A 15187-nucleotide genomic window follows, 5' to 3' on the forward strand; every position below is an offset into this window, starting at 1 on the left:
GTAGAAGAACAACCATCTCAAATGTCTATACTGATACATAGGAAATCTGGAAAAGAAAGCTGTAAGAAGGTATGCCTGAATACGTTTCTTAAAAAGTCAAAGACACCTGAGAAAACTACTTCAAAGAACCCCTTCTGAAATCTGTAATCTGATTGGAAGTGCTTTTATTTTCTGATTCTTTGTAGAAAATTAAAAGCAGAAGGAAACTGACATTTTGTCAGTTTGCTATTGTATTATTTAAATTACAACTTAGATTGATTAACTTGTATAGATATATAAGAGCTTTATATCCCAGAATGTCATGAAATACGGTGTTTGTGGTTTTTGCTATTGAAATTATTCCTCTCTCACTCTGCCAAGAACGTAATCCCTTGTAGGCAGTTGTTTCTAGGATGAAATAATTCCAGTTTAATGTATAGTACCTTTTCCAGGAACTTAAGATACTTTACATGTAAGGGCTTCTCAGGTGGAAGACGAGATGACCTTTCATTTATGTAGAACTGATGCCAAAGATCCCATGACTGGGACAGTGGTGAATTCTGGAAATAGATACCTAGTCCACGTAGGTATCTATTTGCTATGCTGCAAAGTAATGGAGAGAAAATTTGGTAGGCCCTGTGTACTGCAGATATTGACATGTGATTGAGTGGTATTGTTTCCAGTACACCACCATGTTCGTCTGTTCTGAGCAGTGTGTGACATAAAATCAGCTAATTAAGCCACATGTATCCTGAAAACGTAGGTTTATATTGCTGTGACAGAGCTGAAGACCATGCTTGCCAAAATGCCTGCAAGAGAATTCTGATGTCTAAGAAAACAGAAATGGAGATTGTTGATGGCCTCATCGAGGGTTGTAAAACTCAGCCTTTGCCTCAGGATCCTCTTTGGCAGTGTTTTCTTGAAAGCTCACAATCTGTTCACCCTGGAGTCACTCTACATCCTCCTCCCTCTACGGGCCTTGATGGGGCTAAATTGCATTGTTGTTCTAAAGCAAACACTTCAACATGTAGGTCAGTATCTCATTTTCCTTTATTAAAACCAGTAGAAAATAGCATTTTAATTCGTGATTTTAAGTGCTAGCAAATGTATGTTATATTCTCACAGGAGTTGAGAAGATATAAACTCTTTCATCAGGAATTGAGAAGATATAAACTCAGGAGTTGAGAAGATACAAACTCTTTCATCTAGCAAATATTTATTGAGTGTTGTTTATAGAAAACATTGTTTTTGAACATCAAGTGCTAAAAGAACTGTGTTTGGGGGTATAGACGATTAGCATTGGCAGGATAATAAATATTTAAAGATGGTGCAATTTGGATTCTACCCTCAAGGCTATCATTAAGTAAGCTTACAGTTTAGAAGATGTTTTGATCTGACGTCTAAGGCATATTTCTCTTTGTTAAATTATGAAACTTTGAACATTAACCAACCTTTTGCATATATTGGTGAATGATCTGGATTGGCACTCATACACAAAGGTAGATAGCAGTGTATTAGCGTTCATTTGGATGTTACACTTAGGGATAAAAAATTAACACAAATATAAGATGGAAGAAACAATCTAGAGACAAGAATAAATGGAGATTACTAAGGTCGTGGTAGAACACCGGTGAAATAGAAGTTTGCTTTATTAGGGAGATTTTAGGTGAAAAAGAAGTATATATTACTAGGACATCCTGAAATTAATATCATCTACCAGGAATGAAACAGTCTTTTCTGTGGTTTCTAAATGGAATGGACCTTTAGCAAAAATTGTGCCTAGAGTAGCTCATCAAACTTTACCAAAGATATTTTAAAAAACTGGAAAATATCCAAAGAAAATTAACAGAAGATCTTAAAGAGAAGTTAATTTGGTCCTGTAATTAAGGAAATTGGATTGCATTAATAAATATATTTATGAGAGGGATGCTGAGTAATTCCTTGAATGTCTTTAAAAGAGTTTATGCCCTAAAGCCATTGGAGATTGGAATCTCTGTGTTATCCTAGAAGAACTTCACTGAAAAACACTTTGCCCTGCCTTACCTTGATGTAAGGCTTTGTGGTTTATTTTCATCTTATTTCCTCTTCGTGAAACATTATGATTGTATCACCTTATGATGTCAGTTTATGACATCTTATGGTGTCAGTTTGTGTAATTCTTGCTTATATATAGAAAACTAATTCTGCGATGTTGTTAAACAGTCTGTCCAAGGTCATAGAGAAAGTTAAGGGCTAGAGAAAGGACTGGTTCCCAGCTCAAAGTACCTAATATAACTTGATCCCACCTTCTTTATCTCTATGATGTATAAGCTCCATTGAGAGCAGGGACCCGTCTCTCTTATTTACCACTGAATATCCAGTGCCTTGAACAGGGTCTAACACAAAATAGGCACTCAGTAAAAATCAGTAGAATGAATGAGCAAACTTATAAAAGTAAAGACATCCTCCTCAAAGGTTTAATAATGAGAGTCAAATAAAATGTGGCAGGAGTGGAGAATTTTTACTTATGACTTTGTGTATTTTGGTAGTATTAAATTTTATGTTTTTTTACATTTTTATTAAATTTATAAATTTTAAAAATTAAACTAATTTGAAGGCACTTGAGAAATGGTACTGATATTAGTTTAGTTATATGCATGTAGTCAAGTTGCTTTGTAATCATCAAGTACTACAAATAAGATTGTCATGTATTAACTACAATAGTATATAGAAGCTTTGGAATTCATAAGCCTTTACATGTAGACTATCTGGGTGTATCTTAAGGAAGATAAATGACTTTGGGATAATTTTTCAGGGAGAAACTAGTGAACCCTAAGTCTGTAAAGCTTCTTAGGTCTGAGGACCTTGTCACAGTTTTACTACACAGTTTTACTTTATTTATAGGAAGTAAATAAATATAAATATAGGGGAATCTATCTTTGTGAAGGAAAAACTGTATGCCTTCTCTTACGTGAAAGGTAAAAGAGGGATCAGAAATGGAAGATAATTGTGCCAAGAATAAAGATGTACAAATATAATTAAACATTACCTTTAGCACTGAGCTTTGTAGCAACCATGGCATAAAGGAAAGAGATGGGTAATAAAAGAAGGCTAACATTTTCATGGAAAAGTTCTGCTTATGGCTCTAAATTCTAGGGGATAAATTTTAGTCTTTTGGTTTTTGTACTTTTTTCTTGTTCATATTCTAAACTATGTATTCACTTGGCTCACCTGTGTTTCTATATTTGTGCCTTTGTTTTAGGGAACTGTGCACTAAACTTTATAGCATGAGCTGGGGCAATACACAGAGTTGGCAAGAGTTTGATCGCTTTTGTGAATACAATCCAGTGGAAGTGTCCATGTTGACCTGTTTAGCAGATGTTCGGGAACCTTGCCAGTTGGGCTGTAGAAATCTTACTTACTGTACTAATTTTAACAACAGGTAGGAGCAAATTATTATACATGGAATAGAAGTATTTTATCATTAATTATCTTGTTTTTAAGTAATTGAAAAGACCACTTTACTCTCATTTTTACTTGGATGCTAAGTTAAAAGGAAGTAGCATTGCTTTATTTCATCTTTAAATGCTATATAACTCATCTGATACATCACCTCTAAGAAAGGAAGCACTTCAAGACTAGACTAGACTAGACTAGAGATACTTAAAGCATCTAGAGTTCAAAGAATCTTCTCTGCCTTCAGTCTACCAATCTTACCTACTCCCTTCTACTACAAAACCAATAGAAGCAATTTATTGCAGAATAAATCACTGTGAACAATTTGGCCATCCAAATGCCCTCTTGTGAACAGTTTACTTTGAAGGACCTCCAGGGTGGTTGAAGGTCTCACTCAGTGAATTCCCTCTTTCATGCAAAAATGTTTTCTTACCTACTTGTATTTTCTTGGGTATCAAGTATGGTCAGAAAAACAAGGGCCCAAAACTGAATGGCTGAACAAGCAGTGAAGAAAACAAAAAGGCATCCAAAAGCCTAGAGAACACCATATCAGAGAAGCCAGAGAGAGTTTCTAAACAAGAGGGGGCTGGTTCTGTGAGCTGCAGCCTGGAGATCAGGAGGGCAAAGAGGAAAAAAGTCAATCATTTGGGCCAGAAGAAGGTTCAAACTAACACAAATCCCATTCTTTTAAAAGTATTCAGAATATTATTTTGAATAAGAAAATTGAGATATCTTTACAGCTGGTAATAGAGTGTTAGCCAATAAGGACTTGGCTTAGAGATTGAGGAAATTTGAAATCTATGAAATGTTTAAATTTAAACTTAGACACATAGTTCTAGCTTGTGGGGATGGTGGAGTAGTTTGTATCAGACTAATACTTCTACAAGAACCAATTGTGAGCTCTGTACAAAATATTAAAAAACTATTGTTTTGAAGTCATTAGAGAAGGACCAAAAGCAGGAGGGGTAGAAACCACACTGCATGAGAGCCACATATCCAGTTTTCCCTTCATGGGCACTCTCTGTCTCCTTGCCTGGCATAAAGAGTTCATGCAAAAAGCAGCAGTCTTGGGCAGAGGAGTTGGAGATCAGAGCTTGGGACTGCTGGGAGTAGAAAACCCCAGAAAAGTGGGAACCACAAAAGGAGATGCCCCAAAATCTCCAAACAAACTCTCCTTAAATCCTTGAATTTAACAAAGTCACAGGATACAAGGTTAACATACAAAAGCCAATTATAGGGGCGCTTGGTGGCTCAGTCGGTTGGTTAAGTGTCTGACTTCAGCTCAGGTCATGATCTCGCAATTTGTGGGTTCCAGCCCTGCATTGGGCTCTGTGCTGACAGCACGGAGCCTGGAGCCTGCTGCAGATCCTCTGTCCCCCTCTCTCCCTGCCCCTCCCCTACTCGCTCTCTCTCAAAAATAAACATTTAAGAAAAAAAAAGCCAATTGTATTCCTGTATGTTAACAACAAACAACTGGAAAATGAAATTTATTTTAAAAATACAAATTTATACAATTGCATCAAAAAACATAAAATACTTAGGATAAATTTGACCAAAAAATATGTAGGAACTATACATTGAAAACCAGAAAACTTTGCAGAAAGAAATTAAAGACAGTAAATAAATGGAGAGAGCTACCATGTTCATGGATTAGAAGACTCAATATTGTTGTTAATTCTCCTGAAACTGACCTCTAGATTCAGTGCAATCCCAATCAAAATTCCAACAGGCTTTTTTTTTTAAATTTTTAAATATTTTTTTTAATGTTTATGTTTGAGAGAGAGACAGAGTGCTAGCAGGGGAGAAGCAGAAAGAGAGAGAGACACAGAATCTGAGGCAGGCTCCAGGCTCTGAGCTGTTAGCACAGAGCCTGACATGGGGCTCATACTCGTGAACCGAAAGATCATGACCTGAGCCGATGTCAGATGCTTAACCGACTGAGCCACCCACGTGCCCCCCAAGAGGCTTTTTAAAATAGAAATTTCCGGGCTAATTCTGAAATTCAAATGAAAATACGAAGGACCTAGAATAGCTAAAAGAAATTTCAAAAAAATAACAGATTTGGAGAACTTATAGTACGTGACTTCAAGACTTATTATAAAGCAACAAAAATTAAAGCAAAGTAAATTGGCATAAGTTTGGGCAAATAGATCAGTAGGACAAAACAGAGAATCAAGAATAGACTCACACACAGTAAATTGATTTTCAACAAAGGCAGCCAGGCAATTCAATGCAAAGAGAAACATCTCTTCAACAAACAATGCTGGAACAGTTGAATATGTTTATGGAAAAAAAAAGAACCTCAACCTCTATCTCACACTGTACACAAAAATTAATTTAAGATGGGGTCATAGAACACAATATAAAAGCTGAAAATACAAAGTTTCTAAAAGAAAACATAGGAGATTATCTTAATCTGGCTGCAGGCAAAGATTTTATAGACAGGAGACAAAATATACCAATTATAATAGAAAAAAATTAATGAGTTAAGGTTCAACTGTAAACACTTGTTCACCAAAACACACCATTTAAAATTGGAAAAGGCAAGCCACAATCTGAGAGAAAATATTCAGTGTATCACATGTACACACTCACACACATTTGACAAAGGACTTGCAACCAAAATATATAAATAACTCCTACAACCTCATAATAAAAAATCAAATAGCCCAATTTGAAAAATGGGCAAAAAAATATCAAGGGTCTTTCAGCAAACAAGACATCAAAATAGCCATTTAAGTATATGAAAAAGTTCTTTGTCACTATTTATGCAAAATGCAAATTAAAACCTCAGTGAGATCCCTCCTCATACCCACTAGAATAGCTAAAATTAAAAGATTAACAGTCGGGGCACCTGGTTGGCTCAGTTGGTTAAGTGTCTGACTTCAGCTCAGGTCATGATCTCACAGTTTGTGAGTTTGAGCCCTGGGTCGGGCTCTGCCCTGTCAGCTTGGAGCCTGGAGCCTGCTTTGGATTGTGTCTCCCTTTCTCTTTGCCCCTACCCTGCTCTCTCGTTCTCTCGCTCTCTCTCTCAAAAATAAACATTAAAAAAAAGGGGGTTTTTTGAGTGACAATATGTGAAGCAGGTGGAGCTCTCATACTTCCCTGCTTGGAGTATAAGATGGTTTAAGACCTTTGAAGAGTTTCCTTGCAGTGTCAAGTCCATGACCCAGCAATCCCATTCTAAAGCATTTACCCAAGAGACATGAAAATCTAATTCCAAAAAAGACTTATATAGCAACCTTATTCATAAGAACCCAGAATTTGGGGAAAAATAAATAAAATGTACATCAGGAAGGGAATGAAAACACATGGTGTAGCCGAGCAATGGAATAGTATACAGCAAGGGAAAAGGCCAAACTACTGATAAACCCCAAAATATGGATGAGTCTTATGTTGAATAAAAAAAGCCCAATACAAAATAAAGGCTTTATAATTCCATATATATGAAATCCAAGAATAGGTAAAAATAATCTATGAGGATAAAGATCAGAAAGTTATTGCCTTTGGAAGAGGAAATTGGCTGGAGGTAGGCATAAGGGAACTCTATGAGGTGATAGAAATATTCTATATCTTGTTTGGGGCTTTGATTACAGGGGCGAATACAATTTTTAAAACTTACTGAACTCTCAAGATCTGTGCATTATATTCTTTGTAACTTACATCCCAATAAAATATTTTAGCTAAATAAAATAAATATTTAAATTTTTAAAATTTTGCTCATCAAAAGACACCAATAAGATGAAAAGGCAGGGGTGCCACAGTTGCTCAGTTGGTTAAGCATCTGACTTTGGCTCATGTCATGATACTGTGGTTTGTGAGGTCAAGCCCTGCATCGGGCTCTGTGCTGGTGGTGCAGACCCTGCTTGGGATCCTCTCTCTTTCTCTCTCTCTGCCCCTTCCCCACTTGCATGGTCTCTCTCGCTCTCTTTCAAAATAAATAAATAAACTTTTAAAAAATTTTACAAAAAGAAAATGGAAAGGCCAACCACAAACTGGAAGAAAGTATTTGTAATACATATATTTGAAGCAGGACTTATATCCAGAATATATTAAGAACTCTTATAACTCAATAGTGAAAAGACAACTTTTTCTAAAAAGGGCAAGTAGCTGGAAAGACACTTCACAGAAGAAGATACCTGAATGGCCAGGAAGTGCATGAAAAGGTGTTTAACGTGACTGGTAATCAGCAAAATGCAATTTTTTTTTTTTAATTTTTTTTTTCAACTTTTTAAATTTATTTTTGGGACAGAGAGAGACAGAGCATGAACGGGGGAGGGGCAGAGAGAGAGGGAGACACAGAATCGGAAACAGGCTCCAGGCTCCGAGCTGTCAGCACAGAGCCCGACGCGGGGCTCGAACTCACGGACCGCGAGATCGTGACCTGGCTGAAGTCGGACGCTTAACTGACTGCGCCACCCAGGCGCCCCAGCAAAATGCAATTTTTAAAACTGCATCTACAACTAAAAAGACTGACAAGCATGTAAAGCGGCTGGAACTTTCATATGTTGTGGCTTAAAGTCTAAAATGGTGTGACCACTTTGGAAAATAGTTTGGCAGTTTCTTAGAAAGTTATGACCCCAAATGCTCTTTGTAGGCATGAAGAGACATGAAACCTGGAAACAAAACTTTTTGTCTATAAACAGGTGAATGAATAAACGAGGATTTCTCAAAGTGTGGTCCATGGTCCCCAAGCCCCATGGGATCAAAACTATTTTTATAATAACACTAAGCTGTGATCTGCTTTTTTCACTCTTGTTCTCACAAGAGTGGACAGTGGAGTTTCCCCAGTGCTGTAAGACACATGATGTAATTGGGGTGCCTGGATGGCTCAGTCAGTTAAGTGACCAACTCCTAATTTCGGCACAGGACGTGATCTCACAGTTCATGAGTTCAAGCCCCACATCAGGCTCTGCACTGACGGCGTGGAGCCTGCTTGGGATTCTCTCTCTCCTTCTCTCTGTCCCTCCCATATTCTCTCTCTCCCTCCCAAAAATAAATAAATAAACTTAAAAAAAAAAAAAGACATGTGATGTAACAACAGATCGAAGTCAAGAAAAGATACGAAAATCCAGCAGTGTTCTATTAAGCCATATATTAAAGAGATTTTCAAAGCTGTGAAATAGTCCTATTCTCACTAATTTTAGTTTTTCTTTGAAAAATATAGTTATGTTTCACAAAAACATTATTTCTTACATGTAATGGGCTTATCCTTTTAAATGAATTAAGAACTACGAATCAAAAGATCTGTTTTGATTTATAATGTCATAGATATTGGTGATTGTAACCCACATAAACAAAAGCTTTTTGAGAATGCAGTAATGTTAAGAGTGTAAATGGGTCCTGAGATCAAAAGTTTGAGAACTACTAGGATAAACAAATTGTGGTACATTTATTAACGGAATGCTACTCAACAGTAAAAGGAAACAACAACTTATGATATACATAACAAAGGTAAATCTAAAAAAATTGTTCAGCCAAAGACACCAGACCCAAAAGAGCATATACAATATGTTTCATTTATATATAAAGTTCTAGATAAGTATGAATGGAGGTGGCCTCTGGGGTATAGTCAGTGGGGAGGGCATTGACTAGACAGGGACACAAGGGAGCTTTCTGACATGATGGAAATGCTTTTTTTTTGTCTTTTTATAAATTATACCTCAGTTTTTAAAACCTGGACTCATTATTTTGTAATATGAAAGAAATGATACAGTCTAGAGATGATAGTCCCATACAGAGTGTTTAAGTTTTTAACTCTTGTTAAAAAGGAAAGATGCAGTCAAAATCTTAATGTGTCTACATTGACTCTCCATACATGCAAAGCTGATATCCTTTGATACGTCATAGGTACTTTCTTTAAAAAAATCAGGTTTTCCTGATGCATTAGTATGTCAGGATTTTACCCATATCTTCTCTCTAGAAAATAATTGCCTCTCGATTCTGGCCTTTTTGCTTTTTCAGGCCAACAGAACTTTTTAGGAGTTGTAATGCTCAGTCAGATCAAGGAGCCATGAATGACATGAAGCTGTGGGAGAAAGGAAGCATAAAGATGCCGTTTATCAACATACCTGTTCTTGACATTAAGAAGTGCCAGCCAGAAATGTGGAAAGCAGTAGCTTGTTCACTGCAGATTAAACCTTGTCATAGGAAATCCCGGGGAAGTATTATCTGCAAGTAAGTTTCTCATAATAATGACTCTCCAGTCCTGGTTCAGACCATGATCTGAACCACAGCCTATCTTTAGAGTTTTCCCTCCTACCACTTCGTTTGCCCATCACCCCACATGTCAAGTGCTTTCCTACTTTTTCCTCCTCTGCTTGAATTACTCTTCCATCTCCACTTGCCCACTGCCTGTGTTTCTTAGCTCCTCTCAGATGCCCATCATTCCCGTGGAACCTTCCCATATTTCACCAGCTAATAGTAATTTATCCTTACTACAAATTTTTATAGACCTTTATCTGAACTTATGCAATTTAGTTCCAGAAACTTTAGTGAATACCTTCAATACACAATTCTATTTTTATATTTTATTTTGTATACTTGTCTTTTTTTTAATGTTTATTTTTTAAGAGAGAGAGATAGAATGAGAGTAGGGGAGGTGCAGAGAGAGAGGGAGACACAGAATCTGAAGCACGCTCCAAGGCTCTGAGCTGTCAGCAAAGAGCCGGACATAGGGTTTGAACTTACCTACTGCAAGATCATGACCTGAGCCAGTCAGACGCTTAACCAACTGAGCTACCCAGCCGCCCCTATACTTGTCTTATATTTAGTTAGACTTTGCTCTCCTTGAGTTTATTCTTCTTTGTGCCTGCTTTTTCTTGTCTCCTCTTTCCTCTTTTTCTCCTCTTCAGTGATTAACATAATCCTGACACACAATAGGTGCTCCATAAATGTTTGATGAGTGAAGGAATTAGTGAATGTAGTCATCGAGGCCTGTTTCTAGTAAACATTTTGTGAATGGTTTGCTTAGGAGATCTAGGATGAAGTAAAGAGGAAAGCTGCTATAGTAAGTGAAACCAAAAGTATTGGCCACATAGTAATCTATGCCAGCTGATCTTCAATCATCTATTTTTCCAAAAAACTTTCCTAAAGGCCAGGTTAATGTCCACCCCCTAAGATGTTGGTGTGCGTCTTGGTGCTCCTTGGAACTTGATGACTGATTGAAGATTATTTCAACCTTAAACAGAATCCAGATCAATTCTCTGGCATGACTTGGGGATCACCTGAGTAAGGGGGAAAGTGAGGGGTAACTTAGGCAACAAGCGAGAGGCAACCAGTGGGAAATTTATAGACTCTTAGTATGGAAAATTTATAGAAAAGGAATCAAATCCCTTTGGAGGACTGAGAAAATTTTAAATAGTGTACTTCCAGTTGTTACAGGCCAAACACCTTAATGTTGATAACTAAAAATATATTTAAAAAGAGAAAGGGAGAGAAGGAGGAAGGGAGGGAGGAAAAAGCAAGGAAGCCTAAGGTCCTAAAAGAAAGGATGGGTGATTTTGCAAAAAGCCTAGTTTAATTTCCTTTCAAAGAAGGGACAAGTCACATCAATACTAGTAACTGTATGAGTGTAAAATTTGAGCAAGGCCTTTGATCTCAGATAAGAGAAAGCTACAGATGCTTTGATACTATAATACATTGCTTACTACTATGCAACCTCAGGTCTTCTATGACTCCTGTTTTCTTTTGCCGTTACTTTGATCTAACCAATTGTGAAACATTGTTATGAAAACTCACCTTCTGGAAACCTTCAGAAACAGGATTGATATTGATTAGACAACATGAGGAGGTTCTTGAACCCCAAATTTGTGTATATTTTTCTTTTTAAGATCAGATTGTGTGGAGATTCTCAAGAAATGTGGGGACCAGAACAAATTCCCCGAGGACCACACAGCTGAAAGTATTTGTGAGCTTCTGTCACCTACAGATGACCTAGAGAATTGTATACCTTTGGATACATACCTCAGTAAGTACTTTGTTTTCTTAGATTTCAAATACTTCTCCCTTCCATCTCTGCCCTTCATGTTTGCTTTGGATGAACATCTGTCTGTTGAGAATATGTGGTTTAATGATACTATCTCAATGGCAGACTCTTATCTTATTTGCTTGGCCTTTTTGGCCTGAAAAGAATTGTCATCTTAAAATATATAGGCACAAGTGATTATCTTATCAGACTGAGGAAGTCATAAACTACTATCAATCAGGAATTCTAAGTAGTGAATTTGGGGCCAGCATTCTTAGATATGGGGCCAGCTCCATATCATTGCTGTCTCCTTGCCATGATTTGTCCAGGAAGTGAAATTTCCCCAGGGAATCTTCAGCTTTTTGTCATCAGAATATTAGTGGACCAGAGCCAGGCATTGGCTGAGACTGATCCACCAAATAGGGAGTAAGAAATGATGGTCTGGGTTAGTACAAAAAGGTGGAACTTTGTCTATGCTGAAATACTCCTGCCAAGAGCCAAGCCAAGAGCTAGAAGAATAAGTTGGTATCTCATTGAGGGGTCCTGGAGCTGAGCTTCTTGGCAGGAGGTGACCATGTGTCGTGGAAACCAGAGGGATGGTGAGTAGAACCCATAAACACACCAAATGCGATAGTCAGGGTAAGGAAAGTGTCTGTGCTGCCGCCAGGGGGCATTAGTGTCCCGAGCTGGCTGGAAGGCAGACTTGGATCCAGCTCCTAATTTTTTTGTTTTCCTGTGTCAGATAGGACTAAGTTCTACCGCAAATAACAGAAAAACAGGTAGAAGTAAAAGAAAACCCAGAAATAATTTGTCCAAGTCTGTTATAGTGGCTCCATCATCCAGAGTCCAGGCTCTTTTGCTTTCCGTGCCTTCGTTAGCGCTTGGTTTCCATCATCAAGGTTACTTCAGGTACTTTATCGTCACAACATGACTCCCAGAACTCTAACCACCATATCCTAGTGTAAGGGAAAACCACCCTCGCTGTAAGGGAAACTGAGAAAGATGATCTTTTTAGCTGTGGGCCCGTTGTCATGCTAAGCAAAACTGGAATTCTATTATTAGTGAGCAGGAAGAAAAGAGTATCCAAATCTGTTAGATTTGCAGCTAATGATATCAGCCACACTTTCCTAAAGCCAATAAACTATGTCCCTCAGCCTTTGTGACCAGTATAGCGAAAAAGAGAGCCTTGGCCAGAATCTAGACCTCTGTGACTTCGAACAGATCACTTCTTTCAGCCTCAGCTTTGCTGTTTATAAAAGGATTGGGCTGGATGTGATGAACTCCAAGAACCCTGATACCTTCATTAGCTAACAGTCTGAGTCTGGCCTAAAATCAAGTAAGCAAAACTAATACCTCCACAAGCCTAGACCTTATTAGAGCAGTGAAATATATGTGCAGAAGGAAAAAGGTTAAAGAGATTTTTTTTTTAATTTTAGTACTCTCTTTAAATATTATATGAGACTCTTCCTTAGTCATTATTTCACAAGTTAACAAATATAATCATGGTACAGCATCTAGCTTACCATGGTGAGTTATTATAGTTTATGGTAAAATGTGCCAAGTTATTCCTCTTAGGCATAAGCACCTGTTTGAACACCTTACCCAAAGTATACCAGTCATTTTCCATCCCTTTATACAACTTATTACCTATCAGTAGGTGCCTTTTTTATTTATACGCACTAAAACACATGTGCCCAAGTGTTTAGAATCTTGTCCAGCATATTGTAGGTACCCAATAAATAAACAAGTGAATGAATGTATGTATGTTTATGCTAAATTCACAAATTATCAGAGAATCTGTGTGTTTTAATAGTTTATTAGAATCAGGCCTCACTTTATGCTCATGAGCTCTCCACTTATTAAAGTCATAATTAATTCAGATAATTTACACACCTCTGTTGCCTTTTAGGGTTGGTTAAACTGATCTGTGTTTGGTTTTTCAGGGCCTAGTACTTTGGGTAACATTATAGAAGAGGTCACTCATCCCTGTAACCCAAATCCTTGCCCTGCTAATGAGCTCTGTGAGGTAAACCGGAAGGGGTGTCCATCTGGAGATCCCTGCCTTCCATACTCTTGTGTTCAAGGTAAGAGGTAGATGGGTGTGAGTGTAGGGTGGGTACGGATTTGTGCTGCTGGTGTTTCTGTATAGGCATTATCTTTGGAGTGAGGTTGCAATTGACTTTATCTTCAAAATTAGGTTTTTCTATAACATTTGAGGTTTTCCCAATAAACACATGTTAGTTACATAGGCAGGAGAAGACAAGTACAAATGTAATTTTCAATTATCATTTAGATTGTGAACTGACTCTCATAATGAGTTATAGGGTTCTTGGAAACAAACGAATAAAAAACCTTGAGCCAGTTTTTATAAATTCTCTGCCATGTTGTAACATTTGAGAAAATGTACTGCACGTTGTGATTTTGTCTTTGCTCTGCTTTAGTTATAAGGAGAAATGGCATACTCATTGGGATGTACAGTTATCTCTATAAAGCTTAATGTTTTATTGAGATGCATATGATTTTTTTTAAGTTTATTTATTTATTTTGAAGGGGGGAGAGGCAGAGAGAGGGAGAGAGAAACCCCAAGCAGGCTCTGCACTGTCAGCACAGAGCCTGATGTAGGGTTCAATCTTACAAACCCGTGAGATCATGACCTGAGCCGAGATCAAGAGTGGGACACTTAACCAACTGAGCCACCCAGGTGCCCCAAGATGCATATGATTTTAAGACTGATTTTTTTTTTGAAATGCAGGAGGCCTCTTGAATAAAAAAGTGTTTATCCTATAGAATAATTTTGATAGTCTTTATCTCTTTGGGCATCCCTTTAGAGTACAGTCGTGGCAATATTTTGCTGCCCTTTATCTATTTCCCAATTGAAAATGTTTATCATGTTAAAATCACCATTTAAAAATTTCTGTGAAGTTAAAAGGAATAGAATATTGAATTAAATAAGCCTGATGTCTCAAAGGATCATCTATAATATTTGTGTAATACCAGAATATATCAGTAATACAGTCATGATAAATCCTGTTAAAATTGGAAATGTATGGGTTTCCTTAAGCCCAATCAAGTATTCAACTTTTCATTGACTTTAAGGTATGCTGGTATTCCATCGCTAAAAGTTTTCCTGACCAAGAAGAATATTCTAAAAATAATGTACATTTCCATAGTCCATTTTTAAAGTATCTGTGATTTTTAAATATCTTTGATAAGCCCAAAGCAATAAAAAAGTACATATCTTATGGCATTTTTGTACTGAACTATAGCTACCTTTGGAGTATAGGTCCTTAATCAGCAGCTTCTCATGGAACATGGAATTTTTCATTTGAGAGAATATGTTTTGGTCAGTAAACCAAACCAATTCTTTAACTTAGTGGAATTTCTATTACATAATCTTTAATAGCCACACAGTACCTATAAGACTTGTGTAAAGTATATGTAATATCATAAAACAATGACATTGAACAATGCCATCTCTCTCAGCTAATTTTTGTTTGTATAGGTTGCAAATTGGGAGAAGCCTCTGATTTCATCGTCCGTCAAGGGACACTAATCCAGGTGCCATCATCTGCAGGGGAAGTTGGTTGTTACAAAATTTGCTCATGTGGACAAAGTGGACTCTTGGAAAACTGTATGGAGATGCACTGTATAGATCTCCAGAAGTCATGTATTGTTGGAGGAAAAAGAAAAAGTGAGTCTTGGACTGTATTTATTTGCTTTTTGTTTTTAATATGAGATTATTTATCTTAATTTTGTAGGATGGACATTGGATAGATTCCCACCAAAGAGTAAGGTCTACACATCAGG

At 37.2% G+C, this 15187-nt stretch overlaps 1 protein-coding gene across 3 annotated transcripts in view; it reads left to right on the top strand.

Annotated features, from left to right (window-relative positions):
- RECK (reversion inducing cysteine rich protein with kazal motifs) overlaps positions 1-15187 on the top strand; it is an 80181-nt gene that overhangs the window by 37802 nt on the left and 27192 nt on the right. For 2 of the 3 annotated variants that reach the window (XM_019454514.2, XM_019454516.2), the window contains 6 exons: positions 743-1010; positions 3221-3400; positions 9379-9591; positions 11247-11383; positions 13324-13464; positions 14883-15071. In XM_019454514.2, the coding sequence (XP_019310059.1) occupies positions 743-1010; positions 3221-3400; positions 9379-9591; positions 11247-11383; positions 13324-13464; positions 14883-15071 (1128 nt within the window). The remainder of the gene's footprint in view (positions 1-742; positions 1011-3220; positions 3401-9378; positions 9592-11246; positions 11384-13323; positions 13465-14882; positions 15072-15187) is intronic. The other variant, XM_019454515.2, reaches the window with a different exon arrangement.

Source organism: Panthera pardus, unplaced genomic scaffold (genome assembly GCF_024362965.1).
Source record: "Panthera pardus isolate Hobbes unplaced genomic scaffold, ASM2436296v1 HiC_scaffold_20, whole genome shotgun sequence".
Taxonomy (NCBI): Eukaryota; Metazoa; Chordata; class Mammalia; order Carnivora; family Felidae; genus Panthera; species Panthera pardus.